Source organism: Schistocerca nitens, chromosome 3, assembly GCF_023898315.1.
Source record: "Schistocerca nitens isolate TAMUIC-IGC-003100 chromosome 3, iqSchNite1.1, whole genome shotgun sequence".
Classification (NCBI taxonomy): Eukaryota; Metazoa; Arthropoda; class Insecta; order Orthoptera; family Acrididae; genus Schistocerca; species Schistocerca nitens.
Window position 1 is genome coordinate 139,151,055 of NC_064616.1, and position 27,997 is coordinate 139,179,051.

General features: G+C 44.7%; 1 protein-coding gene across 1 annotated transcript in view; it reads left to right on the forward strand.

The window, feature by feature from the left end:
• The window catches only part of LOC126248081 (sodium channel protein Nach-like), a 115,544-nt gene that overhangs the window by 30,034 nt on the left and 57,513 nt on the right, over window positions 1-27,997 (forward strand). The window contains exons 4-5 of the mRNA XM_049948738.1: window positions 9,208-9,361; window positions 15,031-15,167. Coding sequence (XP_049804695.1) covers window positions 9,208-9,361; window positions 15,031-15,167 — 291 coding nt within the window. The remainder of the gene's footprint in view (window positions 1-9,207; window positions 9,362-15,030; window positions 15,168-27,997) is intronic.

Here is a 27,997-nt window from a genome sequence, read left to right on the forward strand (position 1 = left end):
AAAATTATCTTAGAAATATGGAATATATAATTTAAGTATAAATAACTTAAGCCAGGCTGAAATTTATATAGAATAGAACATTCCAATTTAAGTAAGAAAGTTCTGCGGAGGAAAGATTTATTACAGCTGATTACCATAGTGTAGAGTAATTCTGGGTGAGAAGCCAATGATTTTTTTAAATAACTCATTTCACATCGCATTATGTAACATCATATTATGTGGATTTTTCCATGACAATGGAGACAGCACTTTAGTGAGTACCGTACTGTTGGTCGGCAACAGATCGTTTTTCAAGAGTTCACCCCAGAAATAAAATTCCATTCCGTATCAATAGGCAAATAAATAAAATGTTATTTACTTGATAGTGAAGCCGATGAACTGACTATATATTTGCTACGAACTATGTTTTTTAGTTTTTTAGTTCAAACCGACTTTATAATTCCAGAATCTGAATGTTAATTATTCATTGCTTACAGAGTTAGGTTACCACTGCTGAGAGGCTTTCGTACAGTACATCTTAACAGTCGAAGATTGTGTTCCATACACATGTTGAACGACCAGTCTTATCATCTGCAGCCTATTTTTAAACATTTCTAGATCCAAAATGAAAAATGCGGGGGCCACGTGCTCTAGTGACACCCATCTTGCCACATTTTTGTAATCTGAGTTTCTTACCGTGTTGCCAGCAATATCATAGTTTCAGTATATGTGATCAAGGGGAAGTTTGCTCATTACGGCAGCTAGTGCACTATCCTCTTGATGTACGCTCGAATGAAGATCTTTCGTATGCCACCAGTCTAGATTAGTACGCTAAGAAATATGACGCAGTCAATAGGGCAAATGACTCGCGTTCGCGAATAGCGACTTTAGTTACCCAGACTCGGCTTCCCTGAACTGACGATGGCAAAAGCTCAGATAGCTAAATTCAAAGCCATCTTTTTCCAGGTCGGTCTAGTTCTCCATTTCTAAATACCTGAATGCCAATGGAATCTTACATTTTAATTGACTCTCCTTCTGTACTAGTACAGCACTGCCATGGAACGTGGATAAATAGAGTATTAAAGGCATTCAAATCCTAATGAAGAGTCGCTTACAAACAAAAGAGCTCTTCATCTGAACATACTGTACTGAAAAACGACCTTTGATCATTTGGAATAAGGAAGGTCGGATACTTCCTGTGACAATGTTGGTAACTGGGACAGCTGGAGCTTCACACAGGCCAATGGGCGTGGTGCACCATGATAATTTTTCCGAGTGATAGTAAGCATGTGATGTACACCTTGGTAATTTGGCTTAATCATCACACTGAGAGAGGTGGTGGTGTGGTTAAACACTCGAGTCGTATTTTGAAATAAGTACTTCAAATCCTCTTCCCGCCATCCAGGTTTAGGTTTTCCCTGTGTAATTAGACCATTTTTGGTTGAAACTGTCCAGTAACATATTTCAGAGGTTAATATGCAAATTCAACTAGTCGTTCAGTACACTGCTCTGTGATTTTAGATTTAGATTAGAATTGCCAGTCACTCTTTTTGACTTCACTTCTTCCTTTTTTATGTAACTGGTGGTGATTCCGAAGACTGTGATTTTAGATTTAGATTAGAATTGCCAGTCACTCTTTTTGACTTCACTTCTTCCTTTTTTATGTAACTGGTGGTGATTCCGAAGACTGGAAAGGTCACAAGATGGATGCACGAGATTAGAGAGTCTTTCAAGGCAATTTGCCTCAATAAAAGTGGAGAATTTTGGGGAGTGGCCCGTCGGTTGGTAGCAAGCCTGGCGTTCTCATCCCCCCTGCACGCTCAGCACAAGAGATGAGGAACACACATTCCTTCGTCGAAGGAAACAGTGAATTCTTCGCAGAAGCCCTTTTAGCCAGATAAGAGATCATTAAGCAGACGTAGATTCTTGAAAGGCGTGATAATGTTCATTACTATGCTTCGGAATAGTGTCCAGTTTAATTCAGAATACAGTCTCTTAATTGCCTCACACTATCATTTTCGGCAGTACTTGGGCTTTTGAGCTCTGCTTACCTGCAGAGCTTTTTATTTGTCCATCTCAGAATCACGTCATGGAGTGGGAGGAATTTCCTGGCTCTGGCTGCCTACCTTTGAGCTATTGGCTGAGGTATAATGTGACAGAAAAGAGTAGGAGATTGTTTAACACTGTACAGGAGTCCAGTCCCAGATTCCTACAGTCTTCAGGAGAGAGCCAGGAGGGTTGCAGTGGTGAGGACCTAGTGACGCTCGAGAGCGTCAAGAAAGCACCATCAACAATAACACATTTATTACGCAGTAATATAGGAATGTCTTCTCAATTGCCACGCCACGACCGGGTTGGCAGAGCAATGCCTCATCAGCAGCGGAAGTTCGGCATGCACTCGATTTGCAGTACCTCCAGATCAGCAAAGAGTTGGGTGGTAGCTATTATGTCACAGACGGCCATCAACAAATGGACTCAGGTAGCCTGGAGCTCTACATATCGATCTCCAAAGTGCACTCGTTGACGTCGAAGATTTGCATTCAAGAGTCAGACTCCAGGTCCACCTGAAGTATACGTTACCTTGCAGGAGTCGGTTCTGAGGCACCTTTAGGAAACAGTAGTCAGCGCATTGGTATCTCCCACAGGAATGGGATAAGAAGCAGCAGTCTGAAAGACGTCACTCACTCATATAACTGAGTCGCCTCAATGGACAATGAATCCATCACCTTCAGTGCGAATGGGCAATCGCTTTTGACCTGTGAGAAGTAGCGAGCATGGAGGACATGGACGGGGACTGTGGATAGGTGGCGCTATATGGGAGTGTAAGTCGTCTGGGGAGCGTGCCAAGATAGTCCCCGCAATTGTGATAAATGTTGTGTCTAGGTGGTGCAGTGCTTAACGCAACTGCGTAGTAAGCAGGAGATAATGTCCGGCACACATTTTCATTTGGCACCACTGACTCCGCATAATGTGTTCAGTCCCAGACTCCTACAGTTGTCAAGAGAAAACCAGAGGGGATTCGGTGGTGAGAACCTAGTTACTCTCGAGAACGCCAAGATAATATCGTCAACAATAACACTGTTATTAGACAGTAACACAGGACTGTCTTCCAAATTGCGGCGCCACAATCAGGCTGGCATAGCAGTGCCTCGTCAGCAGCAAAAGGCATGCGCTTGATTTGCAATATTTCCAGTGCAGCAAAGCGTCGGGTGGCATCTATACGTCAGAGGGCAGCCGTCGAACCATGGACTCCAGTGGCCTCCAGCTCCATATATTGATCTCCAAAGCGCACCCGTTGACGTCGAAGATTTTCACTCAGCAGTCAGGCCCCATGACCAGCTGAAGTACTCGCTGGCAGAATGCAGGGTGATGGTAGCCTCTGCACTCCACCAGCTTTGCCTTTGAAGTTGACGGTGCAGCTGGAAGCATCAGCGTCCTTCCAGCTGGACTCGTGGTTCCATATACGATCAAAGACAGCTATGCGTGCTGAGGGTCGACCCCACAGCCTCCCATCACACTGGATAGGCGCACTGGCACAAGGGCTGAGACTACACATTGGGCAGTGTGTAGTCAGCACTCAGCAATCCGACATTTGTCATGAAGTGGGGGCTATTTATGTTGGCGCATCCCGTGCGCACTGTGGAAAAAACTAAGTCATTTTTTCAGTTGGTATTGTAATTATGCACATCACTGTTCCTTCTGAACTGCAGTGGATTATTTACAACAAACTTCCTGGGAGAACACATATATTGTGAAGCAGGCGTCCACAAGACGATCGTGGGCGAGCACCACACATCATTCCCATAGCACGCTTCCGAGCAATGAAGACCGTCCATGTTGTCTCATTGTGGGCCATGTCTGGTTAACGATTTACAGCCTTCAGATCGTTGTACAGAGTGTCAGCCCTTTGCTGTCTTGGTCATCCCTTGGATCGCGTTCACATGACTTCCACTGCGCAGGCTTTCTTTCCTATAGTATCGTCCTCTGCGCACAGCACATGTCTAAACCATTGCAGACGGCAGTCTCGCATCTTCTTCTGGATCAGTGGGACCTCAAAACGTTTCCTGACAGTATCGTTCTAAACGTGATCCAGTCGACTGATGGCGCGTGTCCATATAAGCACCTTTGCCTCCATGACCTCCAGTCGTCGTACTGCCTCTTTTGAGGCTAGCCAGCAGAGCCATAGAGAGCGGTGGGGCAAATGACAGTCCTCTAGATCTTTGACTTCAGATGATCCATCAACCGACGATCGCAGGTGACTCCTATTGTCATTCGCTACTTCATCTAGGCTACCTACATCCTTGCTTTGACCTCGTCTGTAAGTTGGTCATCGCTAGATACTGGAGAGCAGAGATAATTAAATTCTGAAGTTTCCGCCCTATTTATTATTTCCTCGCCATATGTTGCACTTATCATTGCTTTAGTGCCTCTAAATGTCCAGATACGTCCTTTTAAAAGTCGCAGAAAACGACTAGTCAATGGTACTTTTAAGAAAATTGTTTATCGTTTCTTTTGCTGCTGTATGCATACTGTGGCTGATTGCAATTCTAGCGCCATCCGCAAAAAGAACTAATTTTGCTTGTTGTATGTTATACAGAAGGTCGTTTACATATACAATGAAGAGCCAAAGAAACTGGTACATCTGCCTAATATCGTGTAGGACCCCCGCGAGCACGCAGAAGTACCGCAACATGACGTGGCATGGACTCGACTAATGTCTGAAGTAGTACTGGGGGGAATTCACGCCATGAATCCTGCGAGGGGGTGATGTCTTCTGTACAGCACGTTGCAAGGCATCCCAGACATGATCAATAATGTTCATATCTGGAGAGTTTGGTGACAATCGGAAGTGTTTAAACTCAGAAGAGTGACCATGGAGCCAGTCTGTAGCAGTTCTGGACGTGTGAGGTATCGCATTGTTCTGCTGGAATTGCGAAGTCTGTCTGAATGCACAATAGATACAAATGGATGCAGGTGATCAGAAAGCATGCTTTCGTACGTGGCACCTCTCAGAGTCGTATCTAGACGTTACAGGGGTCCCATATCAATCCAGATATACACGTCCCACACGATTAAAGAGCCTCCACTAGGTTGTACAGTCCCCTGCTGATATGCAGGGCCAATGGATTCGTGAGGTTGTCTCTACAGCTGTGCACGACCATCCGCTTGATATAATTTGAAACTAGACTCGTCCGACCAGGCAACATGTTTCCAGTCACGAAAAGTCCAATGTCGATGTTGACGGGACCCAGGCGAGGCGTAAAGCTTTGTGTCGTGCAGTCATCAAGGGTACGCGATTGGGCCTTCGACTCCGAAAGCCCCTTATCGATGATGTTTCGTTGATTGGTTCGTATACTGACACTTGTTGATGGCCCAGCATTGAAATATGCAGCAATTTTCGGAAGGGTTTCACTTCTGTCACGTTGAACGATTCTCTTCAGTCGTCGTTGGTCTCGTTCTTGCAGCATCTTTTTCCGACCTACACTCGTGAAATGGTCGTACGGGAAAATCCCCACATCATCGCTATCAGGCTGTCACGCTTTGTGTACCCTTCACTGCTAGTGCTACCAACTGCCGCTGTGAGTGCTTATCGCACTTTGACGTTGAAAGTAGGCGGTGGTTACTTTAATGTGAGTGGACAGTGGACTCGTATTTGTTCAGCTGACTCTGGAATTTTGTTCCTCAATGTGAACTTCGAAGACGTTGGATTGATAGAGAACGTGGAGAATAGCTAAAGAAGAGTGACTCGTTTCGTCATGGGTACAGCGTCCACGTTCTCATTGCTGCTAGCATTGGACGTCATATAACAGAATCCCATTCCCAAAAAAGACGCGTAACATCACAAAGAAACTGGACGGTAACGTTCACCGCCTAGCGCCTGCTGCTAGGTTCATGGATGGTAAGGGTATCGTATCCTTACAACTGACATGTTTTGTGTACATCATTTTACACCAGAAGTTCTTGATTAGTCTTTATGTTTGTCTGTGCTCAGATCCACCATACTTATTTCCGCTTACTTCCAGAACTAATAGCAAGCGCCGTCATGTCAAGTCCCGATCTAAACAGCCTAAAAAACGTTTTTCGGCGCTGTCATGACTTTCGTAGTTTGTGATCGTTTTTTTTAATCGTACACCTCTTTCTCAATACCCTTTTGCTCTTTCGACCACAGGAAATCGCTGCGTACAGATAACTGCATAACGAAGATCAAAATAAAGCTAAATCGCAATCGCATTTCAGTAGAGAGCACTGTGTCTCACGTACGTTGTCCAGCCTGCTAATATGGCTCAGAGGCCACTTCCACCTCGGAACGTATGCGCTTTATCACATCGTTACCCCCATCCGGCTGTCCTAGATTTTCCGTGCTTTCACTGAATCACACTGTCGCGCCAAAGAAACTGGTGTAGGCATGCGTATTCAAATACAGAGCTATGTTAACATGCAGAATACGGCGCTGCTATCGGCAACGCCTATATAAGACAAGAAGCAACCGGCACAGTTGTCAGATCGGTTACTGCTGCTATAATGGAAGCTTATCAAGATTTAAGTGAGTTTGAACGTGGTGTTATAGTCGGCGCAAGAACGATGGGACACAGCATCCCCGAGGTAGCGATGAAGCGGGTATTTTTCCGTATGACCATTTCACGAGTGTACCGTGAATATCAGGAATCCAGTAAAACATTAAATCTCCGACATCGCTGCGGTCGGAAGAAGATTCTGCAAGAAAGGAACTAACGGGGCGACTGAAGAGAATCTTTCAACGTGACAAAAATGCAACCCTTCCGCAAATTGCTGCAGATTTCAATGCTGGGATATCAACCAGTGTCAACATGCGAACCATTCAACGAAACATCATCGATATGGGTTTTCGGCGCCGAAGGGCCACTCACGTACCCTTGATGACTGCACGACACAAAGCTTTACGCCTCACCTGGGCCCGTCAGCACCGACATTGGACTGTTGATGACTGGAAACATGTTACCTGGTCGGACGAGTCTCGTTTCAAATCGTATCGAGCGGATAGACGTATACGGGTATGGAGACAACCTAACGAATCCATGGACCCTGCATGTCAGCAGGGGACTGTACAACCTAGTGGAGGCACTTTAATGGTGTGTGACGTGTATATCTGGATTGATATGGGACCCCTGATACGTCTAGATACGACTCTCACAGGTGACACGTACGTAAGCATGCTGTCTGATCACCTGCATCCACTCGTATTCATTGTGAATTCCGACAGACTTGGGCAAATGCAGGAGGACAATGCGACACCCCACACGTCCAGAATTGCTTCAGAGTGGATCCAGGAACACTCTTCTGAGTTTAAACACTTTCGCTGACAGCCAAACCCCCCAGACATGAACATTATTGAGCATATCTGGGATGTCTTGCAACGTGCTGTTCAGAAGAGATCTCCATCCCTTCGCACCCTTATGCATTTATGGACAGCCGTGCAGGATTCATGGTGTCATTTCCCTTCAGCACTACTTCAGACATCAATCGAGTCCATGCCACGTCGTGTTGCGGCACTTCGGCGTGCTCGCGGCAAGTGTACCAGTTTCTTTGGCTCTTCAGTGTATGTCACACTATCTTACCATTGTAGAGGGAAATTTGAAACCTGTGCAGTATCGGGCCATTTTCCTCAAGTCTATTGTTAGCTCTGCAGTCAACATTTCAGCAGTGACCTCGTCTTGATGACGGTACCGCACGAGCACACCGCGACCATCTCGCGAGCTCCTCCCTCCAGGAGGCAGGAAACAAACCGAACGGGATGGCCAACTGTATGTGTTGACATGAGCCAGGTTGAGCATTCGTGGGACCATTTGCAACTAGCACTACATCGTCATAGGAACCGTCCTCGCACACTGAATGACCTCAGGAGGGCCATCATCGAAGAGTGGGAATCAAAGCATTACATAAAAAAATTCCCGGTTTACTTGTCGTGTCAAGTAAGTGGTGAATGTTTTTGTAAGGCTTCAATCTCAGAATCCAAGCGTGTCAGAGAGCACAAGGTGCAGCAACGTGGGATTCCACGTTACCTAGCAACAGATTTTAATTTCACACATGTGCACTGTTAAACAGTTCGCCTTTAATTTAGCTATTGTTTTGTTTTTATTTTACAGTAAAGTATTTCGTAAGGCGTACTCTTTCATTCCTTGTTCCCCTTAAATCTAACCATACATATTTTCACAGACATGCAAGTAGTGCAAAACTTTCTAGGGTTTATGTGTGATCATAAAAATGTTGTGCTACTGAGCATATTGCTGAAGCGCCCTCATTTGTGATCTCCATAGTCTTCTCCCTTTTTACTTCTACCGTCACAAGTTAACTACGACTTCTGACTTTTAATATAATCTCCAAACCAACGCCTGCCGCTGTTTATGGGATAAGGATGGCTGTATGCGAAACAGAATTCTTGGTATCAAAAATTAGCTTCAAATCCGCTTCCAGTGTAGTTCTGTATATCAGTATGCGTGTGTTGTACTTTCTGTGAGATAACAACCTACCTTTCGTTCGCTAAGTCCTCACTGGCTTCAGAGAAATTGAGTTCTAAGTTTTCCACGCATCAAGCCCTCAAATTTCTATCTGACTGACCAGCCATGAGGGAATGCAAAACGGCCAATGCTTGTTGCCAAACCAAGAGACATAACGCAGTGGCAAAAGACTAGGAAGATAGCGGTTCAAATGCCCCCGACCATCCAGATTTAGCTTTTGATGAGTACCCGAAAATGCTTAAAGCGAATGGCGGAATGGTTCTTTTAAAAGAACAAGGTCGATTTCCTTGCCCGTCCTTATTCAGATCAAGTTTGTATGCAGCCTCTAACAGCCTCGTCGCCGACAGGAGATTAGAACCTAGCCGTCCTCCTTTTCCTTTCTGTTGCCAAATCGTTCACCCCACAATATTTCTCCATGTCTCGTGAAAGTTGGAAATGGAAACTTCAGTGCTAGTGTTTGTAAATAAACTTCAGCACCAAATACTTCATTTTATTTACCGTGTTTCATAATGTACTGTGTGGATGGAACACGAAAGTACCTCATATTTACGTGTTACACAGTAAATTCTCTTTCAATAGAATGCAGTTGTTGAAGGAACTTCAGAAAATTTTTGTGAGTTATAATGTAATATTAAATCAAAATATAATGGAAAAAATCACACTACACACATCCAACATTAAGGTAGATATATTTACTCTTCTAACAAATTGCTTTTGTGTTTCTTGTTTTCAGGTGTAACGAAGAAACTCAGAATTGTACACAAGTTCACACGGAATATTTCACACAGATAGCGAACTTATCGTACAATAATCTATATATTATAGATGAAATTCTCTCACAACAACGGATAAACCTATCAGAGTCCATAAAAGACACACAGAAACAGGTTAGAAAATTAATTGGCTTATATTTTCAGTCTACATTCTAGTGAATACTCAATCTCTTGTTATCAGCTACGACTCAAAAGTTTTCTGTGATCTGTTTATATTCTATGTATTGTGTTAAGAATTAGCAAATGGAGAGAATTTAATTTTGTTTCAGAAAATAGATTATTCAGCATTTCATAAATTTTGTCCTTCAGAACCTACACTGAATTAGTTTTACCTCCATCACATTTTATGTAAGAAGTCTCTTTCTGAGGCAAACCATCCCATTCTGACCGCAATAATACGCTTTATACAAGTTCAGTGAATGTGTCTGCTGTATTACTAGTTCACTAACGATGGGATCAGTTGGTGTTCCATTGGTAAATGCGCGGGGTAGCCGTGAGCTCTAAGGCGCCTTGCCACGGTTCGCGCGGCTCCCCTGTCAGAGGTTCGAGTCCTCCCTCGGGCGTGGATGTGTGTGTGTTGTCCTTAGAGTAAGTTCGTTTAAGTTAGATTAAGTAGTGCATAAGCCTAGGGACCGATGACCTCAGCAGTTTGGTCCCATAGTCCTTACCACAAATTTCCAAATTTCCATTGGTAAAAAGAACGGTAACAAAAATAAAATTACTAGTAACTGGAACTTTCTAGTTCTGGCATGTCTATGCTTAGTACAGCAAGAGATTCATCTACGTGTGGAATTCTTGAGTCTGTATAAATTGCATTCAATCTCTTTATCTAAAACTCCTTAACATAGTCTCAAAACTTACAAACGTTCTAGCAAATAGCTTAAGTCCTACAGGGTCTTCTTCTGTAAGTCCTGATCAAGTTTAAGTCCTCAACTTTCTGGTTTGTCTTCCTGTTTTATGTAATGCGTGATCTGTCATTTGTTTCGTTGAGTATTGTGGTGATCTCTTTAACGATCTTATTCTTCAGATGCTGATTATATTGTTCGTAATCCTGACATTCTGTAATGATAGTTCGATGGATTTTGTGTTCTAGTGCCTGATTATGACGGTTATGGATGCAAACTACAAGATATGCAGAAAATAGATGCATATCAGTGGGTAAAGTATCTCTCCAAGTTCTTAACTCGAATTACAGGTGCTTAATATGTGCACCTTTTGTGATGTGGCAAACGTCAATATATGTGTGCAATGACACGAATTGGCCAGGAAGGCGTGACAGCATTCTGCTTTGGAAATCTGCTCTGTTATGTTACCTATCTGCAGGCTCGAACTAATTTAATGTGTCAACACGGAGAAGATGACTTGTCTGTGTCACTGATGGCCAAACTTCACCGTGCACGCTTGCGATCCAAGGCTCGGTCTGTCTTATCGGCTCTGCTCGATCCTTCTCGGAACTCCACGGTGCAGTGCAACATTTCATGTGGCAGTGCGATGTGAGACTGCTTCTTCCGGCATTTGGTGGGGCATTTTGCGGTCGTCACGAGTTTCTTCTGTTCTGTAGAATGGTGGTGTCAGCATTGTTTATCATTCGCTATTTATCCTTGGTATAAGTGAAGTTCATATGTCCAGTGGTTGTTTGCACTAAAAGAGGTAGTCTAGCGATCCACTGTCCCAAGCTTAAAAACAAACGGGAATCACAGAAGGGAAGAATGAGAATTTTCAATATCTATTACGCAGTCACATTATCGACAGGTACCGAAAATTTGCTATGGAACGGTATTTCAACACCATACAGAAAGAATTTAAAGATTTAGTTGATGAAAGATCGTACAGCTACAACGATCGACGAACGATTTGTATGGGATTCATTGTCGTGTACATCAGGAAGCACTTTCTGATAAATTAGCAGGCGTGGAGCACGATGAAATTGTTGATACGAACAGTAAATTTTCTGAAGTCTCAAGCATTATTGCGTCGGCAGTTGCAGCAAGTTTTGATGGAACTGATAGACGAGTATGGAGACGTTATATATTACTACAAAGAACGTTGATTAAGTCAAGAGACATGTCTGCAAATTATTTTTCGATTTAAGACATGTCATGGTTGGCTTTGTGATGTAAAAAGGAAATCAGTAACGAAAATTAGAACATCCAGAATGGATTGCAGATCTTTCTCTTTAAGTGGACTTCATTGCACACTACCCACAGTAAGACGCTGCAAGGTTAAAAACAACTTATTTCTGATTCAGTGCAGATGCATTTAAAAATAAAATCGCTTTGTGGAAGAGACAACTTCTGAGCTCACAGACCATAAAGAAAACCCTAATTTTGAAGAATTTATTGTGGCGTTGAAAGAATTTCAGAAATAGTTTCCACATCTCCGTAATGAGGTTGCAAACGTGATAGAATGCTTCCATCAACATATGTGTGTGAAGGGCTTTTATCTGTTATGAACCTGAGTTAGGATAATGTGGCAATCCGAGTGACAAAAATCTGCTAAATTATCTGTGTCTGTGCGTATGCCGACAGTTTGTTCCAGACATAAATTTATATCTTCAGTGCGCCAAAAGTAATTAAATATTGATTTTCTTCGTTTGTGATCTCTATCACTATGAAATATGAAATCAGACAACATGCAAGGAGTTAATTATTCCTTGAGCAATTACATTGCCTCTAAATACAGAGCATTCGCAGTTCCTCTCTCTTTCCGCTCAGAGAGGATGGAGTGTTAGTGTGGGGAGGGTGCAGCCAGGCGACAGAAGTTAGCACGCGAACGATAGCACTGCACCCATGGAGATTTCTTAGCCGATCCTGGTCTACACATTCTGACATGCCAGCCCGTTAGCGTAACTACTCCACGACGTGTATTACGATTCTAGACTGGGAGAGATACTCTATCCACTTACACGTGTCATTTTCCTGTCTGTCTCGTAGCTCTCGCACAGCCATCCTTTTAAACTCAGACAGAACAACGCTGCAGAACTCAATGAATCCGCAGCGTTCCCCCACATTACTGCTGCCTACTCCGTTATTTTTCAGAGCAGCAACATGTACAGGACGAATCAGAGGTTTCCCAGAAACAATCATGAAGGATTCAGCATCGCATAGAGTTGTTTCTGTACATGCTGGCACCTCGTCAACTGAGTGTCCAATATGACAAAGGTAACCAGCATTTCTGCTCCATTGTTATAGGTATCAATGACAGTGGACAGGTTGTAGGTTGGCTGGGACATTCCTCTTGTTGACGAGAATGGGTTGGCTTTTGTCTCTGTTGAACACCAGGAGCACTTCAAGGACTCGTCAGAGCAGCTGCTTTTAAGTCTATAACACGTTGGTTTTTTTATCTGCGTGAACAGCAATGTGTTATGCACAGAGTCTCCATAATGAAAGCTCCATTTTTTCAAAGAGTTGTAGAAAGAGAACCACTGCTCCGAATGACGTCAAATTTGAACAGCATATTATTGATGCAGGGGAAAACTTAATGGAACAAGAAAAATCCACAAAAATTTTACCAATAGATGGAGCTGTAATCGTCTTAACGTGGTTGACTACAAGTGACAGATGAAACGCAATACGACAGCTATGGTTTGAGTTGCACATTGCACCATCCGTACTGTTCAATGTGCATGGCTGCAGAACTTCGACAGTCAAGAGTTGTGGCACTGCTAGTTAGGTAAGCCCATCCACCACGGCAATGTCGTACCATATCGAATGGAAAAATCACTTTTTAATTGACCTGAGTCCAAAAACCGCATAAAAAGCATAATGACATCGGTTTCTAATTTTCGTGAGACTGACACAAGACATGGTCAGTATTCTGTTCACCGTTTTCTGCCAAAAACTGAAATCGAGAAACACCATGCTCCATATACTCCACATAAGAGCGGAGTGTCTCGGGGGTCACGTTCAGAATGAGCTGCGCAATGCGTGCCTTCAATTCAGCTACGGTCGTAACTGGAGCGCTGAACACAACATCTTTCAGATAATCCCACAGCCAGAAGTCACATGGATTAAGATCAGGTAAAATGTAAATGTCGTGTGACTAGGGCCTCCCGTCGGGTAGACCGTTCGCCGGATGCAAGTCTTTCGATTTAACGCCACTTCGGCGACTTGCACGTCGATGGGGATGAAATGATGATGATTAGAACCACACAACACCCAGTCCCTGAGCGGAGAAAATCTCCGACCCAGCCGGGAATCGAACCCGGGATTGACATTCTGTCGTGCTGACCACTCAGCTACCGTGGGTGGACATTGATATCAGGTAATCTGGACTTCTAGTTGTAGGAAAATGAGTGTTGATAGTTCTAGCATCCACACGTGCACGCTGCTGTAGGGTTGGAATGACGTTGGTACACAAAAGATTCCCATACGTAATGTTTTTTTCATAATGCGGGGCCACAGTCATAATATATTTCTTTAAAGTCAGTACCGCCATTAGACTGTTGTTTATTTACAGTGTTACATTTGCACTTACACAATCATGATTTTGGCTTCAAAGTGCCATTATCAAGTGTTTTAAGTGTTATACAGTACCTAAGATGGCATACTGTCGTATTTAAAATACACTATTAGACACATTGTCTAATTTCCACGACAGTATGCCATCTTAGGCACTGTATAATACTTAAAACACTTGATAATGGCACTTTGAAGCCGAAATCATGATTTTGTGAGTGTAAATGTAACACTGTAAATAAACAACAGTCTAATGGCGGTACTGACTTTAAAGAGATTCTCATACTGTTTACCAGCTACGGTACAAGTAACAGGATCTGCAGGGGTCAACTCCTCGTAAAAATACGGCCCTAGAATGAAAGATGCTGTCAACCCGAACCACATAGTCACCTTTGCAGAATGAAGTGGTACCGGTTGATGAGTGTGCGGATTTTCCGTTGCCCATATTCTGCAATTCTGCATATTGACATGTTCTTAGAGACAAAAATGTGCTTCGACTGTCTACAGAATGTTCCACGGCCATATATTGTCCACTTCCAAGCGAGCAGGAAATTCCAGAGCGAATGTTTGTCTTGCTGACAGGTCAACAGGAAGCAACTTCTGAGTATGGGTGTTTCTACAGGGATAGCAACGCAGAATGATTCTGAGGATTTTATGCACCGTGCACTGCATGTCTGCACACCACTCCTCGACACGTCCTGCACGGCCGCGGCCACCCCACCATCGAAAGACGTTGGATCAACTGCTTTCCTCCCTCTGCCACATTACACGTCAAAAGGACCTGTCTTTTCGAATTTTGTAGTCATTTTCTCCGGATCCGTAGCAGAAACCGAACCAATGTCTTAATTCATATCCTTGAGTGTCCAGAACTTCTGCAGGGCTACTGACGCACAATAACCGATCCTGTAAAAGAGCCTCTACCAGCAGTGCGCGATCCTTCATGTTGGGCGTCTCGGACGCAAACTGAGGAACAGCCATGGCCCGCGCGTCTTCTGGTGTGGTGCATATTCTGACGCTTACAGTACCACCTATTGGTAAAATTGTCTTTTTTCTTTCATGACGTTGCCCCCTACATCATTAATGTGCTGTTCAAATTTGATCTCATTCTGAGCAGTGGTTCTTTTTCTACAGCGTTTTAGAACTGTAACTTTAATTAGGGGTTCCCTGTAGTTGAGCCGTTCGATCCGTGATTTTTCGTGTAAAGAGCAGTACAATAAAATAATCTATAGCTGTAACTTCCATAAGTAACTTTATTTCACTTCTAAATACTCTTTGAAACTGATAAGAAAACTGCCAAGTTATTTACTTCGGATTTTTTTTTTCCAGCTGGTGAAGAGATGTAAGGATCTACTGAAAAACTGTACATTCAAGCTGTCGCAGAAGTTCGACTGCTGCGAACGATTTTTTCCCCTCTACACTGAAGTGGGTTTCTGCTTTTCTTTCAACTCACGTCATGCAACACCGTAAGTAATATTGTTTCATTCAATTACTGTAACATTTATGTCATATTTACCTTTGTATTGTAATGATCGAATCATGTAAGACTGCCAGAAAAAAAGAAAAGCTCATCCAAGTATTAATATAGCTGTAAGCCTTGTAACTTAGGTAGAGGCGCACAGTGGAAGCCGCTTTCATCTGTCCATTAACAGGACATACACACTGAGATACCACTGATTTCACGCACACAGAATTGGAGATAAAATGCGACGCAATCACGTTCAATTTGTAAGCTGACACCACCAAACGGCGTATATAGAGGCCCTCAAACGCCAAGCCAAGTAGAGTTCAAGAATGCGGCATAGTTCGAGAGTCCCGGTGGACAACGATGGACGAACCTACAGCAAATACTATTCGTATGTCAGACTCAGTTAATTTCGCGCAAAAAGAAGAACTTGAAAAAGTTTGCCTTTACGTACATCTGGGCTAGGGCTATTAGTTTCCCTCGTACATTTGTCTACATGGAGCCTTGTCTATATGTCCGGTCCTTAGTAACGAGTACTAGAACCTAAAGGTTCAATTAAAGCAATAGAATCTGTCAGTTCCACAATTCATGGTCTGTACTACCATACACCCATCAAAATCAGATAGATCGCACTCCTTCCCCATTTTGCACGCGTACAGCACGCTCACTGATACTACATGCAACGTGCGTGCGTCTGACTTGTAGTCATTCTTGGCCAGGAGACACTGCTATCGCTTGGACAGGTTTATATCGATATTAGGACCGTGGCCATAATGTTCTGGCTGATTAGCGCACATCTTAAAAGACAGTGATAGTGAAGAAATCACAGGGAACTTCTACACAGAGGAATTACGGGAAATTTCTGAACCGAACGTGTTCCTTGTAGAGCGTGTCATAAGACATGGAGGGAACAGGGCACTGGTGAAATGACTCGGCTTCTCATTAAAGCGCAACAGTTGGGTGAATGCTAGCAGTTTTCTGTATAATAGGAAACGCAAACCTCAAAACACGCAGTAACGTGACATAAGTGCTAGGGAACGTATCAACAGAGATGAAGGCTGCATTCTCGAGAATCTACCATTCCAACTCCATATGCCAGGATTCAGTTTTTGTGGACCTGGAACGAAATTGAGAGAGCACCGAGACCTTGGCAACAAGGGGATTAACTTACTAAACAACACACTGAAAGAGCACGACATTGCTTACGCTACACATAAATATCGTCGTATTGCAGACCAAATATTATCTGATAATGCTACACAGATACATCGACGAAAGAATACTGGCATCAGGTGATGTATTGTTGCATTCGTGGTTGATAAGGCAGTGCGTGCCAATCTTAAACTGTGTGCTGGAATTATCTTCAAAAATAGCATCAATCAGCGCTGACAGCGGCGAAATGTGCTTTGAGGCTGAAAAGGGGTTGGTTCAAATGGCTCTGAGCACTATGGGACCTAACATCTGTGGTCATCAGTCCCCTAGAACTTACAACTACTTAAACCTAACTACATCTAAGGATATCACACAACACCCAGTCATCACGAGGCAGAGAAAATCCCTGACCCCGCCGGGAATCGAACCCGGGAACCCGGGTGTGGGAAGCGAGAACTCTACCGCACGACCACGAGCTGCGGACTGAAAATGGGAAGGAAAAGGTTTTTTGCCTAGCGTCCTGCTAGTACCGAAGATATATGGCGGAATAATTCCGTTTCTAATCCCTGGATTTGCAAGGCTATCAGCCATTAGCTGGGGGAACTGCTGCCATAACTCAAGTAGTAAAAATGCCCGAAACGCTGAGAAGCAGTTAAAAGACGCTCAAAGGCAGAATATTGGCGAGGAGGCCATTGCTATCTTTATATTTAAAACCATGCAGGAAAGGGCTTGGGTTGAAGGAACAAAAATCCATAGCGATACTACCGGACAGACCGATTACAAGCACAGATCTGCTTAAATTCGACAGAAAACTCAAAATCTCGAGTTTCGCAGCGTGTTTATGCGGAATGCATTACCGATGCAATGTGGAATCTAAAGAATGTGGGATCGTTAATTTAGATATCGTGGGAGGATATGGAACTCACTGGCTTGCGTATGTTGAAAAAACGAAATACCATCTACTACTTTGACTCATTCCACGATTTAAGAGCCGGCCGGTGTGGCCGTGCAGTTCTAGGCGCTTCAGTCTGGAACCGAGCGACCGCTACGGTGGCAGGTTCGAATCCTGCCTCGGGCATGGATGTGTGTGATGTGCTTAGGTTAGTTAGGTTTAAGTAGTTCTAAGTTCTAGGGGACTGATGTTAAGTCCCATAGTGCTCAGAGCCATTTGAACCCATTTTTGAACCACGATTTAAGACCGCCTGAAGAAATGTGTCGTTACTTCACCGACGGGAAGCAGTTATTGTACAATGATATTCATATCATGTCTCCAGCCGGTACATAACGTCATCTTGACACAATATATTGGACGTCCAACTGGTCGCTATCTTCTCGTGATTAAGCCGTCGCACTAACTTGCTGGAACTGAAATGAAACCGTTGCGGCCGCTCCTTCATACATCGCCTGTAGGACCACGGCGCGTGCGCGAACAGAATTGCCCTCTAACACAACGCACGTCAGCGCACCAGTGGTGAAAACTCACTGAACGATAAATCGCTATCCAACACTGTTGACACCTTTTAATGACCGAAACAAGGATAGTTGTTTTTTAATATCAAACAAAACAGGGTTCCAACTCTAACTTAAGAGTTACCCCTTATCTCTGTTTATGATACTGTCAGATAGCCGCATTTCAATAGCTTCTTTTACTACATAATCCCAATAACTTGACGCAGGGGTAACCACCTTTGTCTCATCATACAACATTTTATGGCCTTCAGTAAAACAATGTTCCGCAACCGCAGATTTTTGTGGCTGAAATAAAAGCGTGTGGCGATGATGATCCACGCATCGAGCCTGGACCGTACGTATAATTAGTCCAGTATAGGCTTTCCCGAAATGGCGGGGAATTTTGTAGACACCGGGCTTCCTCAAACCTGAATCATCCTCCACTGAGCCAAGCAGCCCTCAAGTTTAGCTGGAGGACGGAATACACTTTTAATGTCAAATCTCTTAAAAGTCTTCCTATTTTTGAAGATATGCTTACCACGAAAGGTAGGAACGCAACCAGTTTGCTTGTATCTTCTGCCGGTTACCGCAAAGGTCCAGTAAGTAGAGCGCGACGGATCTGATTGACGGTATTACCATTCTGCTTGAACACTGCCTTTAGATGAACCAGTTCTTCTGTCAAACTATCTGCATTTGATACGGCATAACCTCTTTGTACCAATGTACGCAGGACTCCTTTGCGTCGGAACGATGGATGATAACTTATGCATCAAGATATCGGTCCATATGCGTTGGCTTACGATAGACACTGTGTCCTAATGTCCTATCATCCCTCCTGCAGACATCTAAAAGCGGAAGTTTTCCATCGTTTTCAACTGCCATCGTGAACGTAATATTGGGATGCAGACAATTAAAATGATATACACTCCTGGAAATTGAAATAAGAACACCGTGAATTCATTGTCCCAGGAAGGGGAAACTTTATTGACACATTCCTGGGGTCAGATACATCACATGATCACACGGACAGAACCACAGGTACATAGACACAGGCAACAGAGCATGCACAATGTCGGCACTAGTACAGTGTATATCCACCTTTCGCAGCAATGCAGGCTGCTATTCTCCCATGGAGACGATCGTAGAGATGCTGGATGTAGTCCTGTGGAACGGCTTGCCATGCCATTTCCACCTGGCGCCTCAGTTGGACCAGCGTTCGTGCTGGACGTGCAGACCGCGTGAGACGACGCTTCATCCAGTCCCAAACATGCTCAATGGGGGACAGATCCGGAGATCTTGCTGGCCAGGGTAGTTGACTTACACCTTCTAGAGCACGTTGGGTGGCACGGGATACATGCGGACGTGCATTGTCCTGTTGGAACAGCAAGTTCCCTTGCCGGTCTAGGAATGGTAGAACGATGGGTTCGATGACGGTTTGGATGTACCGTGCACTATTCAGTGTCCCCTCGACGATCACCAGAGGTGTACGGCCAGTGTAGGAGATCGCTCCCCACACCATGATGCCGGGTGTTGGCCCTGTGTGCCTCGGTCGTATGCAGTCCTGATTGTGGCGCTCACCTGCACGGCGCCAAACACGCATACGACCATCATTGGCACCAAGGCAGAAGCGACTCTCATCGCTGAAGACGACACGTCTCCATTCGTCCCTCCATTCACGCCTGTCGCGACACCACTGGAGGCAGGCTGCACGATGTTGGGGCGTGAGCGTAAGACGGCCTAACGGTGTGCGGGACCGTAGCCCAGCTTCATGGAGACGGTTGCGAATGGTCCTCGCCGATACCCCAGGAGCAACAGTGTCCCTAACTTGCCGGGAAGTGGCGGTGCGGTCCCCTACGGCACTGCGTAGGATCCTACGGTCTTGGCGTGCATCCGTGCGTCGCTGCGGTCCGATCCCAGGTCGACGGGCACGTGCACCTTCCGCCGACCACTGGCGACAACATCGATGTACTGTGGAGACCTCACGCCCCACGTGTTGAGCAATTCGGCGGTACATCCACCCGGCCTCCCGCATGCCCACTATACGCCCTCGCTCAAAGTCCGTCAACTGCACATACGGTTCACGTCCACGCTGTCGCGGCATGCTACCAGTGTTAAAGACTGCGATGGAGCTCCGTATGCCACGGCAAACTGGCTGACACTGACGGCGGCGGTGCACAAATGCTGCGCAGCTAGCGCCATTCGACGGCCAACACCGCGGTTCCTGGTGTGTCCGCTGTGCCGTGCGTGTGATCATTGCTTGTACAGCCCTCTCGCAGTGTCCGGAGCAAGTATGGTGGGTCTGACACACCGGTGTCAATGTGTTCTTTTTTCCATTTCCAGGAGTGTAGGAAGCGATCTAGAATATCCCTGCCATGGGCCAATTCCATACACGTATCGTCGATGTATTTCCAAAAACAAGTTGGTCTTAAGGATGCCGTCTTTAGTGCCGTATCCTCAAAATCTTCCATAAACAAATTGGTGACTATGATCATTCGAAATCAAGATGCGACGTCGTACACTCTAACTCTAAAAGAACGTTCGTCTGAATTAAAAAATTAAAAGCAAACTACTTTCCTCCAACAGATCTGAGCGGGGGAGAGCTGAGTGTAGCACTGATCGGTCTTGAAACACACAACAACATAGCTAATGTCACTGACGTAAATAATTAATGGTTCAAATGGCTCTGAGCACTATGGGACTTTACATCTGAGGTCATCAGTCCCCTAAACTTAGAATTACTTAAACCTATCTAACCGAAGGACATCACACACATCCATGCCGGAGGCTGGATTCGAACCTGCGACCGTAGCGGTCGCGCGGTTCCGGACTGAAGCACCTAGAACCGCTCGGCCACAGCGGCCGGCTAAGTAAATAATAAACTGCAGGGAGTGGCGAACTTATGGTAATATCTCCTGCCTACTATGACATTGGCGATTTAAATGCTTATATAAAATGATTTGTAAAAGGATTTGAGTTACTAGCAAACACTAATACGTTTAAAACAAAGATAAAAATATCAGAAGATACACAGGGGTTTAGTCACAAAGGTTCAGTAAGATCGGTACTATATTTCTCGGGAGAACAAATGCTGGAGCACAATACTGATAAAATTTATTAGTAGCATCAGCCATATACCAATCAGCCATATTACCAGTCAGTACGATTCGTGTAGAGTGTAATATCGCGACGAATTCGCACCTTAATGACGACTAGTCCATACTATATACACAGTCTTTCCCAGTAGCCCCATATACACCATGTGATCAAAAGTATCCGGACGCCTCAAAAACATACGTTTTTCATATGAGGTGCATTGTGCTGCCCTAAGGACAAACACACACACCCATGCCCGAGGGAGGACTCGATCCTCCGCCAGGACTAGCCGCACAGTCCACGACTGCAGTGCCCGAGACCGCTCGGCTAATCCCGCGCGGCTCACGGACTTCGAACGTGGTCAGGTGATTGGGTGTTACTTGTGTCATACGTCTGTACGCGAGATTTCCACACTTCTAAACATCCCTAGGTCCACTGTTTCCGATGTGACAGTGAAGTGGAAACGTGAAGAGACAAGTACAGCACAAAAGCTTACAGGCCGACCTCGTCTGTTGGCTGACAGAGACCGCCGACAATTAAACAGGGTTGTAATGTGTAATAGGCAGAAATCCATCCAGACCATCACACAGGAATTCCGAACTGCATCAGGATCTACTGTAAGTACTATGAGAGTTAGGCGGGAGGTGAGAAAACATGGATCTCATGGTCGAGCGGCTGCTCATAAGCCACACATCACACCGGTGAATGCCAAACAACGCCTCGCTTGATGTAACGAACGTAAACATTGGACGACTGAACAGTAGAAAAACGTAGTGTGGACTGACGAATCGCAGTACACAATGTGGCGATCCGATGGCAGCGTATGGGTATGTCGAATGCCCGATGAACATCATCTGCCAGCGTGTGTAGAGCCAACAATAAAATTCGGAGGCGGTGGTGTTATGGTTTGGTCGTGTTTTTCATGGAGGGTGTTTTCACCCCTTGTTGTTTTGCGTGGCACTATCACAGCACCGGCCTACTTTGATGTTTTAAGCACCTTCTTGCTTCCCACTGTAAAAGAGCAATTCGGGGATGGCGATTGCATCTTTCAACACGATCGAGCACCTGTTCATGATGCACGGCCTGTGGCGGAGTGGTTACACGACAATAACATCCCTGTTGCCATGGCGATTGTGTCTTAGGCAAAGCTGAAAATGTCTGTGGTGGAGCGCATTGGTTCTCCGCGCATTCGCGGCACTGTGATGTCATCTGTTCTATGTGAGCGTTTATGCCCTGCCAAGAACAGCGCCGTCGCGCTATTTGTTTAGTGTGAACAATTCCCCAAAGTCCTTGGTGGAGCAATCGCACCACATCCTTTTGCAACACTTTGGGAATAAGCACACGCCATTGTCCACTGTCATTTTGAATTAGAATCACACCTTGTTGTACCAAAAACGTGCAGACGTGCAAAATATCGGCGCACAGCTGAGTTCTGGATACTGTTCAATGAACGAGGCCAAAACTTATGAAAGTAATGCAACAAAATCTTGAGATCTGGCCTGCTTCCGCGGCCTGCGTAATTTTTCTGTAGTGCAAGGGAAAAGATTCCAGCAATTTAGAGTCCTACCCATCGATTTGGCAACAAGATGCGGCAGATGTATCAAATTCAGAGTCTGCGCCTATCACAAGGCGAGATGGGCGCCTGTATTAGCATGCTTTGCCGTAGGTCTGTACACAGTTTCATACTGGTACTGCGAAAGCAACAAAGCCCAGCGTTGCAGTTTTTGAGTAGCGCGTGTACGAACCGGCTTTGACGGATGAAACAAGGACTGCAAAGACTTGCGATCTGTCACTAAATAGAACTTGCGACCATACAAATAGTGATGGAACGTTATCACGGTCTTGTGCGCCTATTCTGTGCGAAAGCACGGCGCCGATTCCGTAGGAAGAAGCGTCGACTTGCAAAATTACTGGATTGGTAGGATCAAAATGCACTAAACATCTGTCACTAAGCAAAGCATATTTGAGTTTCTGAAATGCGTCTTGACAATCTTCAGTCCACACAAAAGGTACCTTTTAGCGACGTGCATTGGAGCCGCGATCTGAGCGGCATTCGGTTAGAAACGAATGTAGCACGTCATTTTGCCTAATACTGACTACAGTTCAGAAACATTGCGAGGAACATACGGGTCACGGATCGCAAATGAGACTGGAGGGGGTGCACACCCTGACTGTTTATCACATGACCTAAGTACTGTAACTCAGTTTGAAAAAAGTCACCTTTCAAGACGACACTTGAGTCCTGCTTCTGACAACGCTCGAAAAAGAGTACGCAAATTATGAAACTGTTCCTGTGGTGCACGACTTGAGACGACAATATCGTCTAGGTAGTTTGAACAAAATGGCACTTTTGCCGTCAGCTGTTCCAAGTAACGTTGAAAAATGGCGGGTGCGGAAGCACTGCCGAAGGGCAAACGCAAATACCTGAACAGTAGTACGCGTGTGTTTACAACAAACACTTTCTGCGATTCTTCGTCCAATGGAATTTGCAAGTAGTCATCACGCAAATCTGTCTCATAAAAGTTACGTCCTGCACAAAGCCTGTCCATGAGTTCTTCTGGGCGAGGTAACGGTTAAGTGTCAACTACTGTCTGTGGGTTGACTGTAGACGTCTAGTCAACACAAATGCGAATGCGACCAGATGGCTTAGGCAACAAAACGAGAGAACTTGCCCACTGGCTAATTTGAATGGGAGCAATTACACCATTACCTTGAAATTCTTCCAGTTCACTGGCTACTTTGTCTCTTAAAGCAATTGGAACGGGGCGGGCCCAGAAAAACTTAGGCTGTGCGTTGTCTTTCAATGTAACATGCACCGCAAAGTTAGCTTTTCCCATTCCTTCTGAAAAGACTTCAGGAAATTCTTTATGCAAGCTAGCGAGCCGGTCTTTTCGTGCAAAAGCTTATATGAAAAGTACATTGTCTTGGATGCTAAGGCCAAACAAATCAAAGGCATCTAAACCGAATATGTCCCACTGTCTCTGGATTTCAGCACAGTAAAATTCACTGTCCTAGTGTGAGATTTGTAAGTGGCAGGCAAATTACACTGTCCAAGCACTGAAATTTCCTGTCCGTTGTAAGCAGTGAGGTGCTTGCTAGATTGAGAAAGGCGTGGTGATCCTGACTGTTCGTACGTGGCACGATTAAGCAAAGTTACTGAGGCACCTGTGACTAACTAAAAGTTCACACGATGGCCAGCAATTCGTAATGAGACAAATAGTTTGTTAGAACGTCGTTGCGCAGCACTAGGGCGCGATTGAGGCACTACTTTAATCTTACTTTTGTCAGAACCTGTTGTAGGTTTTGAAAACACAGCGTTCACTGCATATGCACAAGCCTGTTTTTCTGGGAACGGGCAAAATTGGCGTTTTTGTGCCGTTGCAAACAAAGTGCTTGGATATGGACTTTTTTCCCACACGTGTAACACGTTGCGTTAAGTGACGGACAGTCCTATCTTTTAGGGCGAGCAAAACATCTAGGGGCCGGCCGCGGTGGTCTAGCGGTTCTAGGCGCTCAGTCCGGAACCGCGCAACTGCTACGGTCGCAGGTTCGAATCCTGCCTCGGGCATGGATGTGTGTGATGTCCTTAGGTTAGTTCGGTTTAAGTAGTTCTAAGTTCTAGGGGACTAATGACCAGAGATGTTAAGTCCCATAGTGCTCAGAGCCAATTGAATTGAAAACACCGAGCGAGGTGGCGCAGTGGTTAGACACTGGACTCGCATTCGGGAGGACGACGGTTCTATCCCGCGTCCGGCCATCCTGATTTAGGTTTTCCGTGATTTCCCTAAATCGCTCCAGGCAAATGCTGGGATGGTTCCTTTCAAAGGGCACGGCCGACTTCCTTCCCCGTCCTTCTCTAACCCGACGAGACCGATGACCTCGCTGTATGGTCTCCTTCCCCAAAACCACCAACCAACCAATTGAAAACATCTAGGGCAAGAGTTCACTAAATGCATAGGCCTGTTTACATGTCTATGTGGCTGTCCGTGCGACTGTGTACGCGCTCCTTGTTGTGGCTGCTTGGGGCGGTCGCGTTTTTGATGTGCAGCCGACGCAGCTTGCGCAGCCAGTATTTGTTGTATCGACGTCAGCAAGGCAGCAATTTGTTGGTACTGAAACTGGAAAGCTTGTGTTAGATCCATCACATTGGCCGTCTGGGGCTGATGCGCCGGGCAAGGGGTAGAGGTGGCGGGGTAGCCATGGTTCACACAAATACGTTATACCACAAAGCATGCAAATCCTCTGAAAAGAGAATTTTGATTAGCTGTGTGGCTCGCCTCCTGGAATACATGTAAGAACATACAACAACAGATTAGCAGCGCCCGGGTTCCCGGGTTCGATTCCCGGCGGGGTCAGGGATTTTATCTGCCTCGTGATGACTGGGTGTTGTGTGATGTCCTTAGGTTAGTTAGGTTTAAGTAGTTCTAAGTTCTAGGGGACTGATGACCATAGATGTTAAGTCCCATAGTGCTCAGAGCCACTTGAACCACTTTTGAACAGATTAGCAAAATGGTCACCCCTGCAAGCTAAAACACAAGAGAAGTAAGCAAAATCATCGGCCATGCTGATTAACTTTAATCTGCACTGCATTACCCTCGTCGCCACTTTGGTGTCGTCATTGCTACTGTAGAGTCTTGTACCAGGGGAAGCAAGGGAGAGGACATTATCTGGTGACCAGTATCCTCTTTCTACAACACTACTGTTCACATGTATTAACAGGGTTCGCCAGCCGCTGTGGCCGAGCGGTTCTAGGCGCTACAGTCTAGAACCGCGCGACCGCTACGGTCGCATGTTCGAACCCTGCCTCGGGCATGGCTGTGTGTGATGTCCTTAGGTTAGTTAGGTTTAAGTAGTTCTAAGTTCTAGGGGACTGATGACCTCAGATATTAAGTCCCATAGTGCTCAGAGCCATTTGAACCATTTTATTAACAGGGTTCTTTATTTACAAGAACAAGAAGCTACTTATGCTTAAGCTTTTATGTGTTGTGGTACAAGCTCTTCTGTAATAGTCTACGCTAGCCTCACTGCTGGTGGAGTACATGTCCCACTATAAATACTACACTCTTGTAGCCAGTAATGTGAATGACAGACACCAACTAGAACAGTGACTAGGACTCTGACTGTCTGACTGGGGCTGCGACAGACGGCGACTGACTGGGCGATTCCGGTCCGCAGCGGCGATCTAAATACTTGCGGTCGAAAGAACTTTTAGAAGATCTCTACGTATTAAGCCTAACACCTACTATTTCATAAAGCTAATATATACAAACACACAATGAATGAAAAATTCTTGAAAACATTTACAACAGCTGCCTTAGTTTGCAGTTGTAATGAAATACACAACCTCCTCACATTCATCTCAGTACAAAATCTCTTGGCTTTGTAGATCGTCAATCATAACAGTACTGTCTCTGTTCTGAAACTTTTACATAAACAGGTAGAAACACATTTCATCTCAGTTACATTTTACACTTATTCTACAAAATTTTCGCATATTCTCCTCACTCACTCCTCAGCCACTATTTAGTATGTTAGTACAGTTTTTAGCAATGAAATTTGTTCAAAAATAGTTTTTAGTAACTCTTTATCTCCTACGAAACACAATGTACACTATATACACCACATATTGAAGAAAGAACAGACAATAGCAAAAGTTCTGGATGAAGAAGAAGTAGTTTGACAATACGAAACGGAAAGGAAATAATATTGCCAACAACTCCAATGCCTAGTGTTCGTCAAACACCTGACATCACAAAGAAAGCGCGCCCCTGATGCCAGTTAGTTACTACTGCTTCCTTTATCTTTCTGTATATACTTTTCCTACCATTCTCCACATTCATTGTACCCTACGATATCCTCTTTTTTCCTGCAGCAACTCCGGACACGGTGGCCGAGCGGTTCTAGGCGCTACAGTCTGGAACCGCGCGACTGCTACGGTCGCAGGTTCGAATCCTGCCTCGGGCATGGATGTGTGTGATGTCCTTAGGTTAGTTAGGTTTAAGTAGTTCTAAGTTATAGGGGACTGATGACCTTAGACGTTAAGTCCCATAGTGCTTAGAGCCATTTGAACCATTTGAACCTGCAGCAACGGATAGGCACATCAATTGTTCACCTGCCGGATATCGCTTTCTTCCTGTAAATGGCACTGTCAAGCGCTTTCCATCTACGATAATTATAGCCTCATAATTCCTGAAATCGACCTTCCCTTTGTATTTTGCAAAAAATTTGCCCTTACCAACATCTCCAGACTTAACCCGAAAATTATCAGGAAGTTCTGATACAATTGCTCACCCTGAATCTTTATAGATAATATGACCTCGTGAGTTACTACTTTCTTACTTTTACCTGTGGCTACTACAATGTTTATTCTGGAGACGGGCATAACAACTATTTCTTTCCGATTGGGAATAATATCCACAACATTTTTTGACACTTCACATACATCTGAACCACTATCAAGATAGCAAGGGAAGCTTTCATCAAACCTGCAACTTCTATTATCCGTTGTCCTGATGATTCTTCAACTGTTTGCGAATCTGGTTCTCCCAATAACTCCAGCACTACCTTTCATCTGTCGAATCCTATACCTTCTGCAGAAATAACACGCGTTCTTATGGGGTCTTCTTCCTCTTTAATTGTGGCAGCTTTAATTAACCTGTCTACTAGTGACAAATCAAAACATTTTTCTAAAACTTCACCTTCTCTAATCTCCTCAGATTATGTGAGACTTCCTTCTATGTTGTCAGAACTTTCAAAATAACCCCCAGCGTCATCTATTTCTGTAGCTACATCACCATTCGATGAGCTTTCTTCCACTCCACCTTCTTCGACATCTGCAACTGCTCCTTCACTATCAGGCAGAAGCTCTTCTATTCTACTTAAAATTTCATCTGCCAGTATATCTTCTCCCCATATACAGTGCTTTCTCCCACGTTCCCTGTAGGATAATCAATAGTATTGCAGTGCTCAGTTAGACTAAGATTCTGCTTCACAATTTTATCAGATAACTCCTGTCCCTTGCTAAACTGGTTCCTAGATTCGCGAGTTTCATCCAAACTTTTCACAAAATTCTGCCATGTTTTCCTGAGAAGTAAATATTCTCACTTCTTCTCTTTCCTCCGTTAAATTTATAGTACC